Source organism: Bombyx mandarina, chromosome 15 (assembly GCF_030267445.1).
Source record: "Bombyx mandarina strain Sakado chromosome 15, ASM3026744v2".
In the NCBI taxonomy this organism is placed as follows: domain Eukaryota; kingdom Metazoa; phylum Arthropoda; class Insecta; order Lepidoptera; family Bombycidae; genus Bombyx; species Bombyx mandarina.
The window spans coordinates 1,490,015-1,510,487 of NC_143221.1; the positions used below are offsets into that span (position 1 = coordinate 1,490,015).

The 20,473-nt window shown below is 35.3% G+C and overlaps 2 protein-coding genes and 2 non-coding genes across 10 annotated transcripts; 3 read left to right on the top strand and 1 right to left on the bottom strand.

Moving 5' to 3' along the window:
- The first annotated feature begins 3,661 nt into the window (after positions 1-3,661).
- On the top strand, positions 3,662-10,022 carry LOC114242554 (tRNA N(3)-cytidine methyltransferase METTL6). Of its 7 annotated transcripts, none has more exons than XM_089733113.1 (13): positions 3,662-4,483; positions 4,780-4,940; positions 5,053-5,213; positions 5,651-5,692; positions 6,040-6,072; positions 6,467-6,504; positions 6,809-6,861; positions 7,535-7,593; positions 8,036-8,082; positions 8,524-8,563; positions 8,943-8,992; positions 9,407-9,447; positions 9,945-10,022. In XM_089733113.1, exons 1-4 carry the CDS (start codon positions 4,409-4,411, stop codon positions 5,653-5,655), a joined length of 402 nt encoding a protein of 133 aa, XP_089589239.1. In that variant the 5' UTR covers positions 3,662-4,408; the 3' UTR covers positions 5,656-5,692; positions 6,040-6,072; positions 6,467-6,504; positions 6,809-6,861; positions 7,535-7,593; positions 8,036-8,082; positions 8,524-8,563; positions 8,943-8,992; positions 9,407-9,447; positions 9,945-10,022. The 7 variants fall into 7 exon arrangements, with proteins under 7 accessions (XP_089589239.1, XP_089589240.1, XP_089589234.1 ...); XM_089733114.1 differs by having other exon boundaries at positions 9,949-10,022; XM_089733108.1 differs by having other exon boundaries at positions 4,106-4,940.
- On the top strand, positions 6,321-6,403 carry LOC114242687 (small nucleolar RNA snR60/Z15/Z230/Z193/J17). The gene has a single exon (XR_003624655.1). It is a non-coding gene; the product is annotated as a small nucleolar RNA snR60/Z15/Z230/Z193/J17 (small nucleolar RNA).
- On the top strand, positions 6,658-6,741 carry LOC114242692 (small nucleolar RNA snR60/Z15/Z230/Z193/J17). Its single transcript, XR_003624660.1, has one exon. It is a non-coding gene; the product is annotated as a small nucleolar RNA snR60/Z15/Z230/Z193/J17 (small nucleolar RNA).
- A 1,932-nt stretch (positions 10,023-11,954) lies between the features above and the next one.
- On the bottom strand, positions 11,955-16,919 carry LOC114242555 (putative ribosome production factor 1). The gene is made up of 6 exons (XM_028173741.2): positions 16,483-16,919; positions 16,232-16,355; positions 15,585-15,748; positions 14,797-15,001; positions 14,144-14,289; positions 11,955-12,174 (listed from the first exon to the last, which is right to left on the bottom strand). Exons 1-6 carry the CDS (start codon positions 16,506-16,508, stop codon positions 11,997-11,999), a joined length of 843 nt encoding a protein of 280 aa, XP_028029542.1. The 5' UTR covers positions 16,509-16,919; the 3' UTR covers positions 11,955-11,996.
- Positions 16,920-20,473: the final 3,554 nt, after the last annotated feature.

Below are 20,473 nucleotides of genomic sequence, written 5' to 3' on the forward strand. Positions count from 1 at the left end.
TATGTACATATTTTATGCACTTTCTTTCTGACTGTCCAATGCATAAATAGTAAGGAAACAGTACTCTTATATGCAATGTGCCTAACTATTTAGACACTAACTATTTATTAGATTAACATTAGATTTGCACACGTGCACATCACCTGCTAGTTAAGTTGACGGATTGTTAATCGTTATGTGTCGACAATATGCGAACAGACGACAGTCTGTGTTTATTAAACACAGGCTGCCTTCATTAAGCAAACAATAACTCGTCATTTCAACAGAAAATACTTTACAAATCAACTCACAGGATCATACACGATGATAACCCCCCTATTTTCGTGATTATGCATATATTTCTACTTCATTCACCTGTGATCCATTCATCCACACTACTTAGAACCGCTGCGTTCATCCACAATGCCTTTCTAGGCATATTTTCTGGGACATGTCACCCGGCTTTAATATGGGAAGTTCATCATTCACTCGGTTTTTCTCGAGAGTTATGATGTGTCTTTCTTCGACGAGGTTCGAACGAGGTTTGCAAAGAGTACACAGCGCTTAGCAGTGGTTTGACTATCGCCCAGCATTGCTGACGTCCATTAGCAATGGTAACCCTTCACCAGCAGTTGCGGCGCCCATCTTTTTTTTTGCTCACGACCTACCTGGTGTTAAGTGGTTAGCGGAGCCCATAGATAACTAAGACGTAAATGCCGCCACCTACCTCAAGACATACGGCTGCCCCACCCTTCAAACCAAAACGCATTACTGCTCCACAGTAGAAATAGGCAGGGTGGTGGTACCTAGCCATGCGGACTCAAGATGTCCTACCATCAGTAAATCTGCCTACAAGAGCAATAATAAATCAAAAAACCTTTATAATTCTCATCTTTACATCGCATTTAGAATAATTCTTGTGTTCGCAAGGGTAACCATCGTAAAAGCTCTAAAGGATGCGATCTAGTCTATTAGAGTAAAGGTTAATATGTCTCAGGGCAATTCACTTTTAGAAAACAATAAATCACTTAGGCACCGTCTACTTAAGATAGAATCGTTCATCCCTTAAACTTCCAAGTCCCCATATGCCGCCCAACTGTTGTACAGTTTCGATTACCGCCAATAAACTGGGGAGCACGATTTATTTATATGCTATGGCATCTGTATTATCTGTAGGTATAGTATCTGTGTATGATATCAGTATTTTGAGCCATACCGTCTACGTCTATTTCAGCCACAATTCCACTTTGCCTTCCGGTTTGAATTGCAACAGCCGTCAAACGATATGACTATCCGACCTTATATCTCATGGAGGTTGATAGCGTGTACATTGTGATATCATCGTCTGGGCTATAGTGACCACATAAGAACGTATGGTACTTCCTCTGCCCATCTATAGCGATAAACTATCAACAACTACCTCGAACTAATGAACATACGGTATGAATACAGACGTGCTTTATTGCCAGTACACAAAAATGGAAGCGTCTGTTCACACAGGATCATCCGCTCATTAAGTCGTAAACTGCACAGATCGTTAGCAGCAGTTACGTGGCTATAAAATTTCTTAATGCCTCTTTTGAAATATGAAAATACCAGACTGGCGACAGGATATCATTACGTAAATAAACAATTATTATGAAATTTTAATTATATTGCACTAAACCTTAGCTCAGTGGAAAACTCGATCAAAAATTTCAACGCTCGATAAAGAGACCAAAACAAGAAGTAGTACAAGATCACTGATTATGATGAATATTATTGATTTTAGAATAGAGTTTTACGTGGGAAAGCGAGCAGTAAAGTTTTGTAAATTATTTCAGCTTAATAACCCTTTAATATTAATTTCGTATAAATTTGCAGAATAGTGGAGAAATTATACAAAATTGTGAACATGGCTGATTTAATTTAACTCCACTTTCATCGATTCAATTTCACAATTATTATTATTGATTTTTGTGTTTTTTCCCCTACCTATTCACCGAAGCTGCTCTTCTAGCTACGCTCGAAATTTTTGTTACATTTCACTATTCGTACAATAATTTAGCCTTTGTTCCAAAACAATTGGCAATATGGGCTTTGTTTCTTTTGCCTATGCAATAGACAAACCAAAAACAAATTGTGAGTTATGTCATGGGAAAGTGCTGACTTTATAAAAGTAATGATTTCCAACATATATGTAGATTTTTCCAACTGAATTATTTCAAGAAATTTCTAAAATCAGAGATTTTGTTGTGATTATTTCGTTACGTTTTAGTTTGCCTTGCACATAAATTAACTTTAAATTAAAACATATATGTTTCTAATTACTGGACTATGTATTTCCAAACAACCTAACATTTTTTTATTAGCAAATAAATACGTTAGGAGAAGTGGCAATTAAAAAATGAAATAAAATTATAGAAGCTCGATTTCCATATTACGATAAAGAACTAAGAAAAAATTGTTGCAAAAATATAAAAAAATCGTCATGTCCAACATGAAATCAACAATTTGAAACATCGATTATTCTTCAGCAGTATTGTGCAGTTGTGTTTACGTTTACGTGACTAATCTGATAGGGACTTTTTGGCGAGAACGCGAAGAGCGGTGATGTGTGTATTGTTTTATTTTGTCCATTTAGTGTTTCTTCAGGTTTAAATATGTAATAACGGTGGTTTATGAACTGTTTAATATTTATGAAAGTGCACAAATGTGCGAAAATGAAACAAAGTCACTGGACGTAGCTTCTCGGGATCCTCTAAAAAGTCCACAGAAAAAGTCTCAGTAAATAACCACTATTTTACTGAGATTTTATTTCATCCCATATCATCTCATCTCATTCATTTAATTTCATCTCAGTTGATTAATTTGGGCTTCCTTCGTTTTTTATTATTCATATACTGTCATCATTCATCATTATCCTGCCCTTCACCCAGTCACCTGGGGTCGGCGCAACATGTTTTCTTCTTCCATACTCTTCTATCATATACCATTTCTTCGCTCACTCCTCTCTTACCCATATCGTCTTTCACACAATCTATCCATTTCTTCTTAGGTCTACCTCTTCCTCTGTATCCTTCCACATTCAAAGTTAACACTCTCCTCCACCAGCCTCATTTTCATTTCGACTCATCACATGTCCATACCATCCCAAACGCGCACTCCTCAGCTTCTCTGTCACAGGTGCCACTTTCCGACTTCCTCTAACATATTCATTCCGTATTCTATCCATTCTCCTTACTCCACACATCCATCGCAACATTCGCATCTCTGCTGCATGCAATCGCCTTTTATCCGCCACTATTATTCATATACTGTAAATAATTAAAATGGCGAACTAAAAAAATCTTATTACTTGACGCTGCCTAATGCACAAACCATGCCGGAGCCAAAAAATAAAGATAAAGAAGTACTATAATAAAGTGCCTTATTCACGATCCATCTTGCTGTACGTCCCGCCAAGACCATGCACGATGCACGATGCATTTAGCGCTTTATTCACGATCCATCACGGCTGTACGTCAGCTCAAGGCCGCAATTAATAATAATTATCGACGTACGTCAAGCCTATTCATGATCCTTTTGCATCGTGCATCGTGCATGGCCTTGGCGGGACGTACAGCAAGATGGATCGTGAATAAGGCGCTTAATAAATTAGGTAATCTATGCTCTTAATTTTATCTATGGGTTTTAACATGTATTGGGACTTTTTGGCGGGAACGCGAGCAGTGAAGTTGTGTGATTTGTTTTATTTTGTCTATTTAGTGTTTCTTCAGGTTTAAATGTGTAATAACGGTGGTTTATTAAATGTTTAATATCTGTGAAAGTGCACAAATGTGGGAAAATGAAACAAAGCTACTGGACGTAACTTCTCGGGTTCCTCCAAAAAGTCCACTGAAAAAATCTCAGTAAATGACCACCATTTTACTGCGATTATATTTCATCCCATATCATCTCATTTCATTAAATTTCATCCCAGTTGATTAATGTCTCAAATTAATCATCTTCATTTCATTTCACTCCATATTATCATTTTTCATAAAATTAAGAATATAAAGTAAAATAAGACATGACTTAAAGGTCTTAGTTACCAGGTCATAAAATCTCTTAAAAAAAATAGTCTATGGGTTTTGGATTTAATTTCTTTTCTTTCAGTTGTAATAAGATTCCAATAGTGCATGTCGTAACCAAGCCTGTCCATTAATGTTAAAAATAAGCTCTGTATTTTAAAACTTTTAATTCATTTAATTGCACAATCTCGATAAAGTTACATATATTAAAAACCGTATCAAGATGGAAACCGATATCCCTGCGCATGTTGAAGAAACAAGCAGCAGTGACACATTCGTTCACAGGCTGAAAGAACTGTCACAAGAAGAAATAAAGCTCTTACAAAATCAAAATACACGTCTTGTACCCGAAACCAAAGCGACTAGATTGGAAAAAGATGCTAAACGCCATTGGGATTTATTTTACAAAAGAAACGAAACAAAATTCTTCCGGGACCGGCATTGGACTACACGTGAGTTTCAAGAACTGATTAACTTCGATCCTGAACAGCAAATAGTTTACTTAGAGCTTGGTTGCGGGGTCGGTAATATGGTATTCCCGCTAATCGAAGAAGGCTTTACAAACTTCTTCTTTTACGCGTGTGATTTTTCACCGCGTGCAGTAGAATTTGTCAAACGTAACAGTTTGTACGACCAAAACCGCATGAAGGCTTTCTGTGCTGACTTAACCACAGAAGATTTATTCGAAAACATCCAGGAGAATTCAATAGACATCGCGAGTTTGATTTTTGTGTTATCTGCAATCCAGCCGGCTGCTTGGGCCCACGTGGCGGCGCTGTCTTACCGTGCTTTAAAACCCGGGGGCGTATTGCTCTTTAGAGATTATGGGAGGTATGACATGGCCCAGTTACGCTTTAAACCTGGACATAAAATTGCTGACAATTTCTACATGAGACAAGACGGAACTAGGTAATCAATCTGGACATTTTATCCCCTTTACAATGTCTTACGATTATTAAACTTAAAATATGAACTTAGTTATATCATTTTAGATCAATAGTAATAAATAATTTGGTTACAGGAGCTATTATTTTACGGAAGAAGAACTACTCAAACTTTTCACTAATGCTGGTTTCATGATCCTCACGAACACGTACGTGCAGCGCAGGACTGTAAATTTTAAAGAAGGCATAGATGTACCGCGAATATTTGTACAAGGAAAATATAAAAAACCTTCAAATGGTAAGATCGACTTCTCATTTATTTTCTCAAAACTCAAAGCTTTTCTCAAGAATTAAACTCAAACATAATTACAAATGAAGTTGAATTTCAGAGCCATGAAGGCTTACAATTGCTTATAGACATCACCAGGCTACCTTTGTAAGGAAGAATTAAATATTTCAATTGGTTAAGAATTCATGCCAAAGTCTTATTTAGGTGGACAGTGTCATTAACATTGTATTATATTTCATCTATTTTGTGTTATGGTGACCACTAAACATCTTTTGCCATCTATTCCACCTGTTAATTCTAATCATCAAATATTAAATGATGAAAAATGCTAACCATTGATTAAATAATGATTTGCATGTATTATTAGCTCTATCTGAATAGTTACATCAATTCCATTACAGTATTGAGTTTGTTAAATGCTTTAACCATTATTACTCTTTTTACAGACTGAAACAACTTGCAATTCCATTGAATGATTTATTGAAATGGTAAGTTACAAATATTTTACACTATAAATATACTCCTTTTAACTTGATTCAACTAATGTAGCATATGATGTTATCGCAGTGCATCTGAAAACCTCTGGTTGACTCGTAGCTGGCTATATTTTAGAATAGGGCTCTAATTGGCATTTCAATTTAATTAATTCTAATTATGGTAATGGAAATTTGTAATTTAATGTTTTTTTTTTCTTCAAAATTTTAGCATAGGGTGGCTTGCTATGAGGTCGGATGGAAACTATGCTTTTAAGGCAATCTGATTAAAAATAATAAGCAAATTATACCTTGAATTATTGATTACATTTAGTTTAACATATCTTTTTCTTTGGTTGCAGATTATTTATTTGAATAAACACGGACTATGATAAGTAAGCAACTCGTTTTCTTGTAAAATTGTAAAGTATTGTATTAGATCAAGCAACTTGTGAGAATGTCATATTTGTCTATACTAAAATGTTACAAGAATGTGTAAATAGACCTTCCAACCAAGAAGGTCAATACCAAACCAAATACATACAATACCAAACACTGTTTGTAGATCACTACTCATTGCCTGTGCTCATTACTTGAGGCTTGCAAAAAAAAAAACTATGATCAACATAAAATTTTATGCTATTTTCTCTAAATGATGATTTCATAGTTCATCTGAATGCTATGATGTATTACTGTATTGTCTTTCGCTCCTATCTGATTGATCATTGCCAAACAACTATTTTTATAACCAATTGATAAATATATTAATTGACAATAACTTATAACCAGGTTACAACTGAATCGCTGTGGCCCTGGGACACAATAAAGTAAGTAACAGATAATATTTGACCTGAATTATTCATCTAAGTACAATTTATGTTGTTTATCTTAGTTTTGAAGTTTCAAATAATAGTAATTACTATTCAAGATTGAGTTAACTAAATCAGTTATTAAAACTGTTTGAGAGAATTAAATTCAAAAACTAATTTATGATGATTTCATAGTTCATCTGAGTACTATGATGTATAGCTATTATTGTCTTTCGCTCCTATCTGATATTAAAACACAAGTAAAGTAATTTATAAAATGATAACATGAATAGTAATTTTCATGCGTTTTTTTTGTTAACAGATGTCAGTAAAGAAAAGGGACACTTAAAACACTGAGCAAGCAAGCAACACATGGTGAGTTATAATAATATTTACGTACCACACTTGTAATTTTGTTTTTTAACTTATTACTAATAATAGTAATGAATAATATTTGTGGTATTCAATGAATACCTATTAGGTATGAAGGTATTAGGTATCCATGAAGTTTGAAGGCAACTTTACTTCAGAATAAAAATAAACTAACAGCTAACCATATTTTACATAATAGATAATCTTGAAGCTAACGAATGCCTAAACTCCTTTTTTATTGGTGACCAGTTATCTGTTTCCAGTACTGACTATCTTAGTTGATATAATGAGGGTAATTTCCTATATAATTAAATGTCGTACCATTCAATATAGATTTAATCCATTCAAGATATTCAATATCTTCAATACCTTAGAAATATGTTCAGTTCTCTTAATCCAAACTTACAAAATTTTATATTCGCTAGTTTGATGCTATTTGTTGCATCATAAAGTTGTGATTTATTATTGCAAGGTTAATAATAATGTTTTTGATTCGACTTTCTCATTGTAACTTTTGTTAAGATTATTTCATATCTAAAATGATGATTTCAGATAGGGACATCTGTATATTTGATAATGATGTTAACATAACTATCCGCACTGACTTTTATAATATATTTCTATAATATAGGATGTTGAGAGCAAACAAAAATTGTCTGTTATCCCTCTGTTTCAGGTAGATCATCGTCATCAATTTTTTTTATGTTTTCAAAACAAAAGGATATCTTTTTACAAGTAAGTTTGAAATTTTTGTACAACATAATAAATAATACAAAACAATTTATCGGAAACTTCAAAATTTAAAACATCAACATTTACCAAAGATTCAGTAAATTAAGTAATAATGTTGTAATAATAATACACAAAAGCTAGTAAGCATATTTTATAGATTAATTGCTTATGAATGCAAAATATACTTTATAAAGCCTTTGTGTATTTTGAAATATATCCCTTTGTATAAATTCTCCCTTATAATGTACTTGCTAGCTGTAATAATAGTACTTTGAAATAATATAATTCTCAAATAGCAATTTTAAATGATGATTACAGATAGGGACATCTGATGTTATAATGCTGTTAACATAACTATCTTCACTGATTATTATAACAAAGTCAAAAATGATATTGTGATATTTAAAATTAATTCATAATTGAGATTTTTTTTTTTCTGTTATAGATAAGACACAGTTTAACAAGGGACAATAACAACATTGCAGCATTAAGGTAAGAATTGAGAATTATGCATACTAGAAATAATCTAGTAATAATTGAAGACATGAGTGGATAAAGGGGATATGATACAATTTGTTAATTTTGAGAAAACTTGCAACAAACTTGTTACTTGTAATTTAATCTTCATACATAACTCCTTCATCATGTGCAATTTCCTTGTAATAGCCTTTAAATGTGCAGCTTTAAGGTCTAATATGGTTTATAGGCACATTAATACCTTCATTCAAAACTCAAAAATCTTAAAAATTGTATTTAACCCCTTCATCCGCTCGTGTCTTGAAATGATGACCGACCACTTCAGGTCTCCCTCAACAGAGTGAACCCAATATCAATCATGTTGACCAAAACATTAGCGTCTGATCATAAGTTCACATCTTATAAAATTAAACTTCACAAATAACAAATTATTTATTTATTTGTAATTTGTTTCAGGAAAAGTGAATAAAACGACAAAAATTGCACTTCGAGATAAGTGAGTAACTATTTGACATTAATTTAGATTTAGTATATTTCTTTTGGTTACTATGATGCCTATCCAGTTACAGTATTTTTTGAATGGTTACCTTTAGTAGCAAATTGTACTATTAACTTTTCCTGAACCCATTTGTGTGCTTGTAATACTGTGAAGATGATAAAGCTGTAAAAACCCAGCAGTAACTTCAGACTACAGTCTTATAAGATTATTCAACTTTGGACATGATGAACCGACCACTTCAGGTCTCCCTCAACAGAGAGAACCCAATATCAACCATGTTGACCAACCATTAGCGTCTGATCCTCAATAAAATAAAAACAATATAAATTGAGAATATAATGCATATAGTAGTACAATAATATTTTTTACATTACAGAAAAACCTGTCTGCTACTTCTTAACTGGTCTCAGAATATTTTAGACCAAGGTATGTATAATATGGATTCTAATGGAAATTAATTTTTATCACGTATGTCAAAATCATGACTATATAGAAGCGCTTTTAAAGAACCAATCAAAGATGAAACCGTTTGATCTATTATACATTAACTTATTGCTATAAATAAATAAAAAATGTCCAATCTATATTAAATTGTTACAAAAGCTGTAAAACATCATCAATGTTACAATGAAAATACTGTTCATATATATAACATGTATTGAAGTAAATATAGTATTTTTTTATATATTTGAAATGATGACCGACCACTTCAGGTCTCCCTCAACAGAGCGAACCCAATATCAACCATGTTGACCAACCATTAGCGTCTGATCTCAATATTCTAAATGCAAACAAAACTAAATTAGCAGAACAACTCACTTAATATATTTTCTTTTGCAGAACAACATTATGTCGTGCTCTGTAGATTAATCTTGAGAAAGGTAAGGTTCTTTAATTTTGGCCTAAATCTTGATCTTGGAAATTATAATATTTCTGCTACTAAGTAATTGAATGTATCCACATGTCTCAAATCGCATATAACAGCCCAAAACAGCGTAAAAAGTAAATTTAAAAAAACCTTTGAATGTCAGCACGTAAGTTGACGCCTAAAGGTCGTCTCACTGACTCCGTGGGCGCGCATCGCTAATGCAGCGCGTCCCGTCAGCGAGGCGCACATCGACGTGGAAACAAAACTGCCGATGCGTTGTTGCCATGGCCAAATCGGTTATAACAACCACAACATGCTATCTTTATTACTAGCGGACCCGACAGACGTCTTGCAAAAATTCATTCAAGTCTACCGTTTAGTTCCAGTATACATAAATAACTTAAATACAGACTGCAGCGCCATCTGCCGGGCTGATTTGTGGATCTAAACCATCCAGGATGCCGTCCAAACGCATGATTAATATTATAAATGTAATGTTTCTTGTTTCAGAAAGGCTGTTGAAAGTACTACGTAATAGAAGCTATTAGATTTATTTTTACATACAAAAATAAAGTTATTATTTCAATATTTCCTTTTTTTTTATATAACCCGCTTGTATGTACTTTAATCGTCACGTCATGATCTTTTGCATAGGTGATATTACTCCAATTTGATTGATTGCGTAAGCCAGCGTAAGGGAAAGCTTACATAGCACACATTTAGTATGATAAAAATGCTTTAGTACATATTCGATTCGTTTTGTATTTAAAACTAATACTGAATATAAAATGAAAAGTTGTAATTTGAAGGGAAATGAAATTACCATAGAAAAAAGATTTCTAATATAAATGTTGATCTAAATCTAAAAATACTAATATATAAATCTACAGTAGTTGTTACGGATTTTCCGTTATAACTACCGAAACATGCATCCGATTGACTTGAAACTTTGTATCCATGTAGAAAATACATGTACCTACTTAATGGATAGGCTAATATTCATATGAGTGTTGGACTCCCTACACCTGTTGCGGGGGCGTTAATAATGAGAATCTTTGTGGGGGTGAGAATAATGTTAATTTTAAATGCCCAGCGAAGCTGACGGGTACAGCTACTTATTATATACAACTATAGGATTAAGCCTGAGAAAGAATTCTTCTGGCTTAACTTCTGTGCGCCTTAAATTGTAACCTGGTTTTCTTCTTAAATGTGGTTCTTATGCAATCGTGGATTTCTTTTGGCTTGTTTGGCAGTAAGATATGAGCTAACGTAGATACCAGTTTTCTAGTATTTGACATTATTTATTGACATTATTAAAAGTAGGTAGGTACCGAAAAAGTCAAACGAAATTTTGCAGTAACCTTTTTTTTAACGCTGGGGAATCCATTTACGGATACCTGGTCGCGGGGGGTTTGCAGTAACCTAGTGCAATAATATTTGTTTTTAATCTCCTGCAAATAATGTAGTTAGGTACAGTAAAAGCTCTTTATTCGCGGGGTATATGTTTCGTAAGAATGCCGGAAAAGCGCATTTACAAAGGATATTCAGTTCGATACCAACCTACCTATAGATTACAATCCCTTTCATCAATGTGTACCGATGAAATCCATGAATATAGGATCGCATTTTTTTCTATCCGTCGATGAAGGAAGCGTGATTATGGAGCTTCTACTGTATTTATTAATCAACCGTTATGCTTCACATGCTCTGACAAATTGAAAGTGTTTAAATTAAAGTGATTCCGCTGAATTGATTTAGTATTTTAAGACTTGAGTAACAAGCGATCCTTGAAATTTTCAATATTTGCTTTAAGAATTGTTATTATACGGCTGACGTTTCAGTACGAGATAAAACGATAAGGCTTACCTATGCATCATGATAATCGTCTTATCGTTACTGCCGCTGACCACTCCCCAAATCCTGATCACGGAGGAGCCAGTCATCGTCGACGCCCTAGACACGTCCTTACGGATCCATCAGATCCAATAAACTTTGCATTAGACACCTTTGGCTCTAACACTAGAAGTAGGGACCAAGATAACCGTACTCGTCGAACTCTGAAAAGAGAGCAGCCTAACCTAAACATCAACCCGCTGAGTTTCTCAGAGTCGCGATTCCGATCCGGTAGTAGATTCATTCGCGAAGCAGCTACTTTTGAGTTGTTGGGTCTCCTTTGGAGGGGCTCGGGTAGCTATTAGCAAAACCCACCCCTCCTGACTGAGCCCTTGCTCGCCTACCTGCCCTGGTAAAACTGAAAAGGCCTCCGGGTCACCAGTAATCTCTCAAACAAACAAAAACGAGAAAAAAGGTGGTCGAGACATCCCCTTGCGAAATATAGAGAGTATTTAAAGCGTCTATCAAGAAATGCTGATCATTTTCTGCAAAAACGAGTCTTTGTAATATTTCCTAACAAATTAATCCCTACTGCCAACAGCAACTGGGGCTGTTTGATGTAGAGCGTTGTTATTCCTTTGACGGGTCAATACAGTAAGTTCTATTTACAGCATAAAAACAACCAGATCAATTTAGAAAATAATTTATTACTCAACACAGAAATTGCAACTATAAAAAGAATTTCCTTCTAGATGTTTCCATTTGGTGTCTCCTGCCGGCGATGATCCATTCGTAATCTCCACGCTTCGAGTCGAATGTCCCTTGCTGGAGCGAGATCAGCTTCAAAGTAAACCGAGGTCCTAGTTCGCACAACTTGGCGCGTTTTCCGTCTTTTGTAAATTCATACCTGGAATAAACAAATACATAGGTACACAATGCATAGCTTTTTACCAAGATTTTGTGGATAACATATTTTTAAGTATTCACTATATTACATTTAGTACTAGTTTTATCGAATTATTTAAGGGCGAAATGCAAACGAAAGGAAACTAGACAACATCGAACTTTAAGAGACAATTTTTATATGATCGAATATGCGGTAATTATTCGTCGCTTATAGAACACAATTGACTGTTAAAATATAAAAAAGATTCATGTAACCATCTCTAGTGTTGGTAGTTAGGTAGGTAAATACCTACTGTGATCTCGTCCACCAATCTAAGCAATAAGAAAAAATGCACATTTTGTTTTCTATATATTAATACGTGAAGCAAAAACTTTGTAACCCTTTTACGAAAATTGCGCGGACGGAGGTGTATGAATTTTTTTTTTTTTATTGCTAAGATGGGTGGGCGAGCTCACAGCCCACCTGGTGTTAAGTGGTTACTGGAGCCCATAGACATCTACAACGTAAACGCGCCACCCACCTCGAGATATAAGTTCTAAGGTCTCAGTAGGCGCCGTGCGGACTCCCAAGAGGTCCTACCACCAGTGATTACGCAAATTATAATTTTGCGGGTTTGATTTTTATTACACGATGTTATTCCTTCACCGTGGAAGTCAATCGTGACAATTGTAGAGTACGTATTTCATTAAAAAAATTGGTACCCGCTTGCGGGATTCGAACACCGGTGCATCGCTACATACGAATACACCGGACGTCTTATCCTTTAAGCCACGACGACTTCATAATTTCATAATTTCCCACGCTTATAGAGAAGGGAGTGCAGTAAAGTGTCTTGAAGCGTTCATATTGTATTGAATGTGGTGAGAATCAAATACATATATTATATACTTAGTCTGGCCATAAATACTGTTACAATTAAAAATAAACAAAATATTATATTTGAGTTTGGAATCTGTCATTTTTATATGATTGCTCATTGTGTTTTCTCATTTTGGCGCCAATACATTGTACAATATTTTGCGATATTAAAATGTCGCGTATTTTAAAAGATTACTTAGGACTTGCAGCCTATAAGAGACGTACCTACTGGTCATTTCTTAACTGATAAGTTAAAAGAGAATAGGGTGGTAAAATCGAAACAACTACTGAAGCGGTACGCAAAGGGAGGTCATAGAAAAAAATTGTTTACGGATGAGAATTTTTTTACAATTGAGCAACATTTTAATGATTATGATGATATTAACAAGCAAAATGACCGTATTTATGCTCAAAGCTCTAAGGAAGCTTCCCAATTAGTCGACAGAGTGCAACGTGGGCACTATCCGACTTCAGTGATGGTTTGATGGGGTATTAGCTATGAAGGAGTGACTGAGCCATACGTTTGTGAAAAAGGTATCAAAACATCGGCACAAGTGTATCAAGATACCATTCTTCAGAAGATAGTGAAGCCCCTTAACAACACCATGTTCAATAATCAAGAATGGTCCTTCCAGCAAGACTCGGCGCCAGGTCATAAAGCTCGGTCTACGCAGTCTTGGTTGGAAACGAACGTTTCGGACTTCATCAGAGCTGAAGACTGGCCGTCGTCTAGTCCCGATCTTAATCCGCTGGATTATGATTTATGGTCAGTTTTAGAGAGTACGGCTTGCTCTAAACGCCATGATAATTTGGAGTCCCTAAAACAATCTGTACGATTGGCAGTGAAAAATTTTCCCATGGAAAGAGTGCGTGCTTCTATTGATAACTGGCCTCAACGTTTAAAGGACTGTATTGCAGCCAATGGAGACCACTTCGAATAAGCTTTTTATACATTCAATTGTTTTATATTTATGTATTAAACTGTAAAACACTGTAAAAGTAATGTTATTTGCCATAGATTTTTTTTTGTTTGTAACAGTATTTATGGCCAGTACATTCAAAAGGCAGTTACTTTCTGATCTCGGGACCGCTAGTTTATTAATATACTCACCGATGATGCCTGAAGAATATATAGTCTCGTTGGTTATGAAAGGTAACAGCTCTCCGGCCTCGGAATTGTGGCTCATAGTGAAAGAGCGCACCTAGCATGCGACCCACGGTCAGACCCAATCTTGTACTGAAGTTGTTGAGTACGACCTAAAAATGTTTATGCCAGAATAACATTTATAAAGATCCATAAGTCATGAGAAAATTATAGTTAGTACTCAAGATTTGATTAATTAGGACACAAAAAATTATAACAGATATATAAAACAATTACAGGAAAATTGCATTCATTCAATATTGTGCACTAAGCAATATTAATACATAATAATCAACATCTAGCCTGTTTCTGAAGCTAAAAATTGAATATTTTCTTTTTAAAGAATGGTAGAGCCATTACATTAATTTAAACTTGGATCTCATGTTTCAAGTTGATTTTTGATGTAAACATAATTATTACAAGTAACCACACTAGATGCAATATTATTAAAAATAATCAAGAAAGTATTTTCAACTTTACTGCTAAACCCTGCACTGATGTAATATATTAACTTCCATTATATAGTTGTTAAAGTGAATTCTTCAGCCCTTAGTGATGTATGCAAAAATTTCAACATTCAACTGTTTGATGCCCAGTAAGATAAACAGTTATTTATCTACCTCTGGTCTGTGTATGGTAATTTCTTTATGGTCCTTTCCTAGTTCTGGTGTGATCTTACAGCTAGAAAGACGGAAGTGCGCAGTGGGACCTGCAGGCAAATGGATGAGAAGAAAACCATTAGGCTGCCGTTGGTTCTCATTAATTATAATCACATCTGTGACGTCTTCTCTGATTGCTGATTGTACTATACGTTTCACTGATGACCTGTCAACAAATTAAAAATTTTTTCAATATATTTTTAAGAGAATGTAACATAGAACATGTTTAATGTAAAATATAGTAAATATGGCAGTTTATAAAAGGTATTCACCATAGATTTATATTAGGTTTGTTATAAGTTGTTTTATATTCATGTTTTAGTTAAATCACATAACATCATGAATTTGAAGACAACCAAATAATATATCATAATTAAGAGGGATCAGCCATAGAAAAATCATCATTTGACTCATCATGATCATCATTAGCCCAAATGTTCAAAACTAGACATGGCTCAGCCAAGTTTCGCCATAATTGTGCTTTTGACTAATCAAATATGTTTTTTTTTCATATTTGTAATCATTATCTTCATACATCTTAAGCTGAGTTGAAACTTTTACAGTAGGCACAAGGATGTATTTATCGTTAAAAACGACAAATGGTGTGTGAGTAATGTTAGATATATACAATACTCAGTGTAGAATATAGCTCTTACTAGTGGATATTAAAATAATGTTTCTTGAAATTGGTTATCTCATTTAATGGACACACTAACAATGATAGGCTGTATAAATGCATTAAAAAATACCTCTGTCTGTATCTCGATAAAGAATTAGGTATAATCCTAGTGAGTTCTCTTCCGAATATTCTTGTTTTACTGTGTGGATTGTCAGAGTATGTGATCAACACTTTTGGCTCATACGAATTCTCGTAGTATGTTGAAAGTTCATCAAGTTCCATATCTTTTTGTGCCTGAAATAGGAAATACAATGTGGTTATGTATTGCATTTAAGCATTAAAGAATAAAATCTTCCTTTTTCTACAAAAGCATATTTACACTTCACTAAAGACAAAGATTGTTTTTTTTTTTGTTATTGCTTAGTTGGGTGGACAAGCTCACAGCCCACCTGGTGTTAAGTGGTTACTGGAGCCCATAGACATCCTCAACGTAAATACGCCACCCACCTTGAGATATAAGTTCTAAGGTTTCAAGTATAGTTACAACGGCTGTATATAAATAAGTTGTCGAACCTGTGAAATTTACTGTGTAAATAGGTGGAAATATTAAATCTCAATTATTAGGATTGTTTATTAACATGTTATAATGCTGTACATTATCATCATATCAATCTAAACACAACAATCTTTTATACTTGTATGTTTGTAGTCACATGTGTATAGTAAAGATTTTATAGTACTTGGAAAGATCCTTATAATAAGGTTCTGCATTTTTACCTCCTCTTGTTCCTCGGTGTCAGCATTAACGAGCATCGTCTCATCTTTTTCACGAAGAGTTTCCAACGTGTGAGGGATTTTCTTAGGTACATCATCTCCCTCTTGTTTCTTTTCTAACTTGCGTCTAAAAATTTTAATTTTTTTACATTACAAATAATTGTTTGAACTAATTGAAATAAAATCACCATGCTAAAATTCGTATTTACAGTGGTTAGCATTAGAAAATAACGTTTATACATAACCATACTTACTTTTTTTTATCCTTTCCACGAGCCATTTTGTATTTTTATATTTTATGCAACTAAAGTAGTATTTTTTAAATTCATTAAAGAATAACTTGGTATGTTGGTACACTTATCAGAAATTAGAACTTTAAAAAAATAACAATAACAGCACGCTACTTCATTCAGAAAATTTCACGTTTTCTTGACACTGATACTGACATTTGACTTTTGTTTTTAATTCGTGCATTGAACTGGCAAAGGAAATCCAGCTTACACAGTCAAATCATTTGCAATAAAGGTGAAACCAAGTCGATTGTATGGAAACTGAAATGAAATAAAATTAATAATGGAAGTAATGAGCGGAAATTAAATGAGTTCATTTAAAACACCAAAGTAGGTATTCCATGAGATGAAACGAAATGACCTGTCATCAAAATTATGGTAATGCAACAGTATCTGATTCAGTGGATTTTCGTTATGGAAGAATCCCAAAATATTGACCAGCAATTTTATTTCATTTTACCAACATTGTGTACAATACTGTTCATAACATACCATTGTTGTGCATTTAAAGAACGAAACACTTCATTATTATCTATGAAAATAAATGAAAAATTTCCTTAGATTCGGGTCTTACGTTGCCATTATTGTTAGCAAATTTGTTTTCCTTCCTTTTCATACCATATTACCTGTAGCCTCGGGGGTTGTTCTGGCTACACTGGGTGAGTGAGCGAGTTTGCGGGCTCGACCTAGAAAAGTTTGTTAACACCGGCCCTAGCAAGAGCAGTAGTGCTTTGCTGAAAATACCACCGAATCGGAATCGCAACTCATTGAGAAGATACGGCGAGAAACTCAGTGGATTGTGTCTGTGGGTTGAGTTACACTTCATACTCTTCGTCGCATTCGACGAGAACGATGATCAGCTTATTAAAATTTTCGACCGAGTTTATAAAAAACTTCAATTAGATAATGATATTAATTAAGTAACGTCCTAGTAAAACGGTGGAATTTTACTGAGATTTTGGTGGACTTATTGGAGCAAGCCGAAAAGGGACGTCCAGAGAATTTGTTTCATTTATCCACATCTCCCTATTTGTACACTTTCGCAGTTGCTAAATGCTAAATAAACCGCATTAATACGCGTTTAAACCTGAAGAAACACTAAATTTGTAAAATAAAATAATTCACACTACTTCCTCCTCCTTCTCGCGTTCCCGCCAAAAATTAATATGTCCACAAATTGCTTTAGTGTTATCTTCTTGAGCTGACAAACGGAACGTAGCTGATGCAATCAAATATTTAAATTTCAAAGACTAAAACCTTATTTCTTAGGCAGAAATAAATAGAAATAGCCTTTTTTTATTGCTTAGATGGGTGGACGAGCTCACAGCCCACCTGGTATTAAGTGGTTACTGAAGCCCATTGACATCTACGACGTAAATGCACCACCCACCTTGAGATATAAGTTCTAAAGATCTCAAGTATAGTTACAACGGTTGCCCCACGCTTCAAACCGAAACGCATTACTGCTTCACGGCAAAAATAGGCAGGGCGGTGGTACCTACCCGCGCGGACTAACGAGAGGTCCTACCACCAGTAATTACGCAAATCATAATTTTGCGGGTTTGATTTTTATTACAAGATTATTCCTTCACCGTGGAAGTCAATCGTGAATATTTGTTAAGTACGTATTTCATTAGTTGTACCCCCCTGCGGGATTCGAACACCGGTGCATCGCTCAACACGAATGCACCGGACGTCTTATCGCTTAGGCCACGACGACTTCATTTATTGATTTTTTATTACCCATGTAGGGAATATTGATGATCAGAGACACAGTTTTAGCAGAGTGGATCCGTGCGGATCCGGCTAAGAATAGTTCCGCCCCCTTATCTTCCCAGGGGTGTCGTAAAAGGCGACAGGGGGATTTTAAGCGCAAACATCCAGCGACTTACCCGATTGGTAGCGGGCAATCTACCAACAAAAGCATTCCCAAGGAGGGTTGACGTCAGGCAGGCGGCCGGTCGTAAAACTTTGCCAAAACCTTCACAGCTATGAATACGAGGGCATATGATGAGAATGATAGGACTAGGGCGTACCCTGTAGGCGACGCGCAGGTGCAGCACCCGGCACCTGTGGGAAATGGGTTAGGGTTGTCACATCAGGAACGGGTGCGACGTAAGACGCGAGTTCGTGAAGTAAGAATGAGGTATGCTAGTTGGAATGTAGGGACGATGACTGGAAGAGCAAGAGAAATAATGGATGGATGGAAATAATGGATGGAGAAATAATAAACGGATGTATGTAAGAAACGAAGGATAAATGTGGCATGTTTGCAAGAGACGAAATGGAAAGGAACAAGAGGTAGAGAGATTGGTGAAGGATATAAATTCTTATATAGTGGGAGTGATGGAAGAAAGAATGGAGTTGGGATTGTGCTAGATAGTGAGTTGAAAAAATATCTGACGGATGTAAGACGAGTGAATGATAGGCTGATGCTAGTGAAATTAATAAAAGATGATTTGATTATTAATGTTGTTAGTGCATATGCCCCACAATCTGGATGTGATAGAAGTATGAAAGAGAAGTTTTGGGTTGAGTTTGACTTGCTGATGATGGATATTCCTGACTCAGAAGAGATATATGTGGGTGCAGACTTCAATGGGCATGTAGGACAAAGGAATGATAGATATGAAAGAGTGCATGGAGGATATGGGTTTGGTACTAGAAATGAGGAAGGTGAAATGTTGTTGGAAGCTGCTTTGGCGTTTGATCTAGCAATAGCTAACACATTTTTCAATAAACGCAAGGAACATCTTATAACATACAAAAGTGGAAACTGCAACACCCACGTGGATTATTTTTTGATCCGACGACATAAAATTACTTCTGTTAAAAACTGCAAAATTATCCCGGGTGAATCCTTAGCTCCTCAACACCGTTTATTAGTATTGGACTCTAAGCATTACATACGCAAACAAACAAGCAATTCCAAACCGGTCCCGAGAATAAAATGGCATATGATTGGGAACACAGAATGTGGTGAAAAATTTAGAAAACAAGTAGTAGATAAAATGATAGAAATGAAAGATTTGAGTGGACGAACGGTGAATGAATGTTGGAATGAAATGGCTGAGTGCATAAGGAATGTGGCAAAAAGTGTGTTTGGAATGTCAACGGGAAAGAAAATTAAAGATAGAAACTTGGTGGTGGAGCGACGACGTTCAAAAAGCGCTTAAAGAAAAGAAAAAGACCTTTAAGAAATTCCAGAACACAGATTTCCCAGATTTGGTGACGAAAGAGAAGTTAAAAACAGCATATAAAGAGAGCAAGAGGGCAGCAAAAAAGGCTGTAGCTATTGCCAGGGCCAAGGCACAGGATGCTTTGTATGAGTCACTAGAAAGACCTGAAGGACAAAAACACATTTATAGGATAGCCAAAGCAAGAGAGAAGGATGGAAGAGATTTTAACCACATTAAGTGCGTGAAAGATAGTGCTGGAAGAGTGTTAACAAATGATGAGGAAATAAGAGATAGATGGAAGAGGTATTTTGAAAGGTTGATGAATGAAGAGAATGACTGGAGTGGTGAACTGCAAAATGTTCCAATAAATACTGGGGTAGTAAGGGAAATAAGTATGCAAGAAGTACGAAAGGCTGTACAAGATATGAAGAATGGAAAATCTATTGGACCAGATGGTATTCCAATAGAAGTGTGGAAGTTTCTGAAAGCGGATGGATGCACGTGGCTGACTTTATTCTTCAATAAATTGTTTCAAGAAGAGGCCATGCCTGACGAGTGGTGCAAAAGTTCACTCGTGCCTGTATTTAAGAGCAAAGGTGACATACAGGTATGCGACAATTATAGAGGAATAAAGCTCATGTCACATAGTATGAAAGCTTGGGAGAAAGTGATAGCGAGAAGAATGAGAGATGAGAGTGAGGTATCACAAAACCAATTCGGGTTCATGCCGGGACGCAGTACAACGGACGCCATTTTTTGCCTGCGCCAATTGTGCG

Bases quoted from the DNA above. Each gene is read 5' to 3' on its own strand.
- LOC114242554 (XM_089733108.1), top strand. From the start codon at position 4,255: ATGGAAACCGATATCCCTGCGCATGTTGAAGAAACAAGCAGCAGTGAC. The intron at 4,941-5,052 runs GTAATCAATCTG...ATTTGGTTACAG, and splicing joins ATGAGACAAGACGGAACTAG to GAGCTATTATTTTACGGAAG.
- LOC114242555 (XM_028173741.2), bottom strand. From the start codon at position 16,508: ATGGCTCGTGGAAAGGATAAAAAAAA. The intron at 16,356-16,482 runs GTAAGTATGGTT...TAAAATTTTTAG, and splicing joins CGTGGAAAGGATAAAAAAAA to ACGCAAGTTAGAAAAGAAAC. The intron at 14,290-14,796 runs GTAGATAAATAA...AAACATTTTTAG, and splicing joins TTACCATACACAGACCAGAG to GTCGTACTCAACAACTTCAG.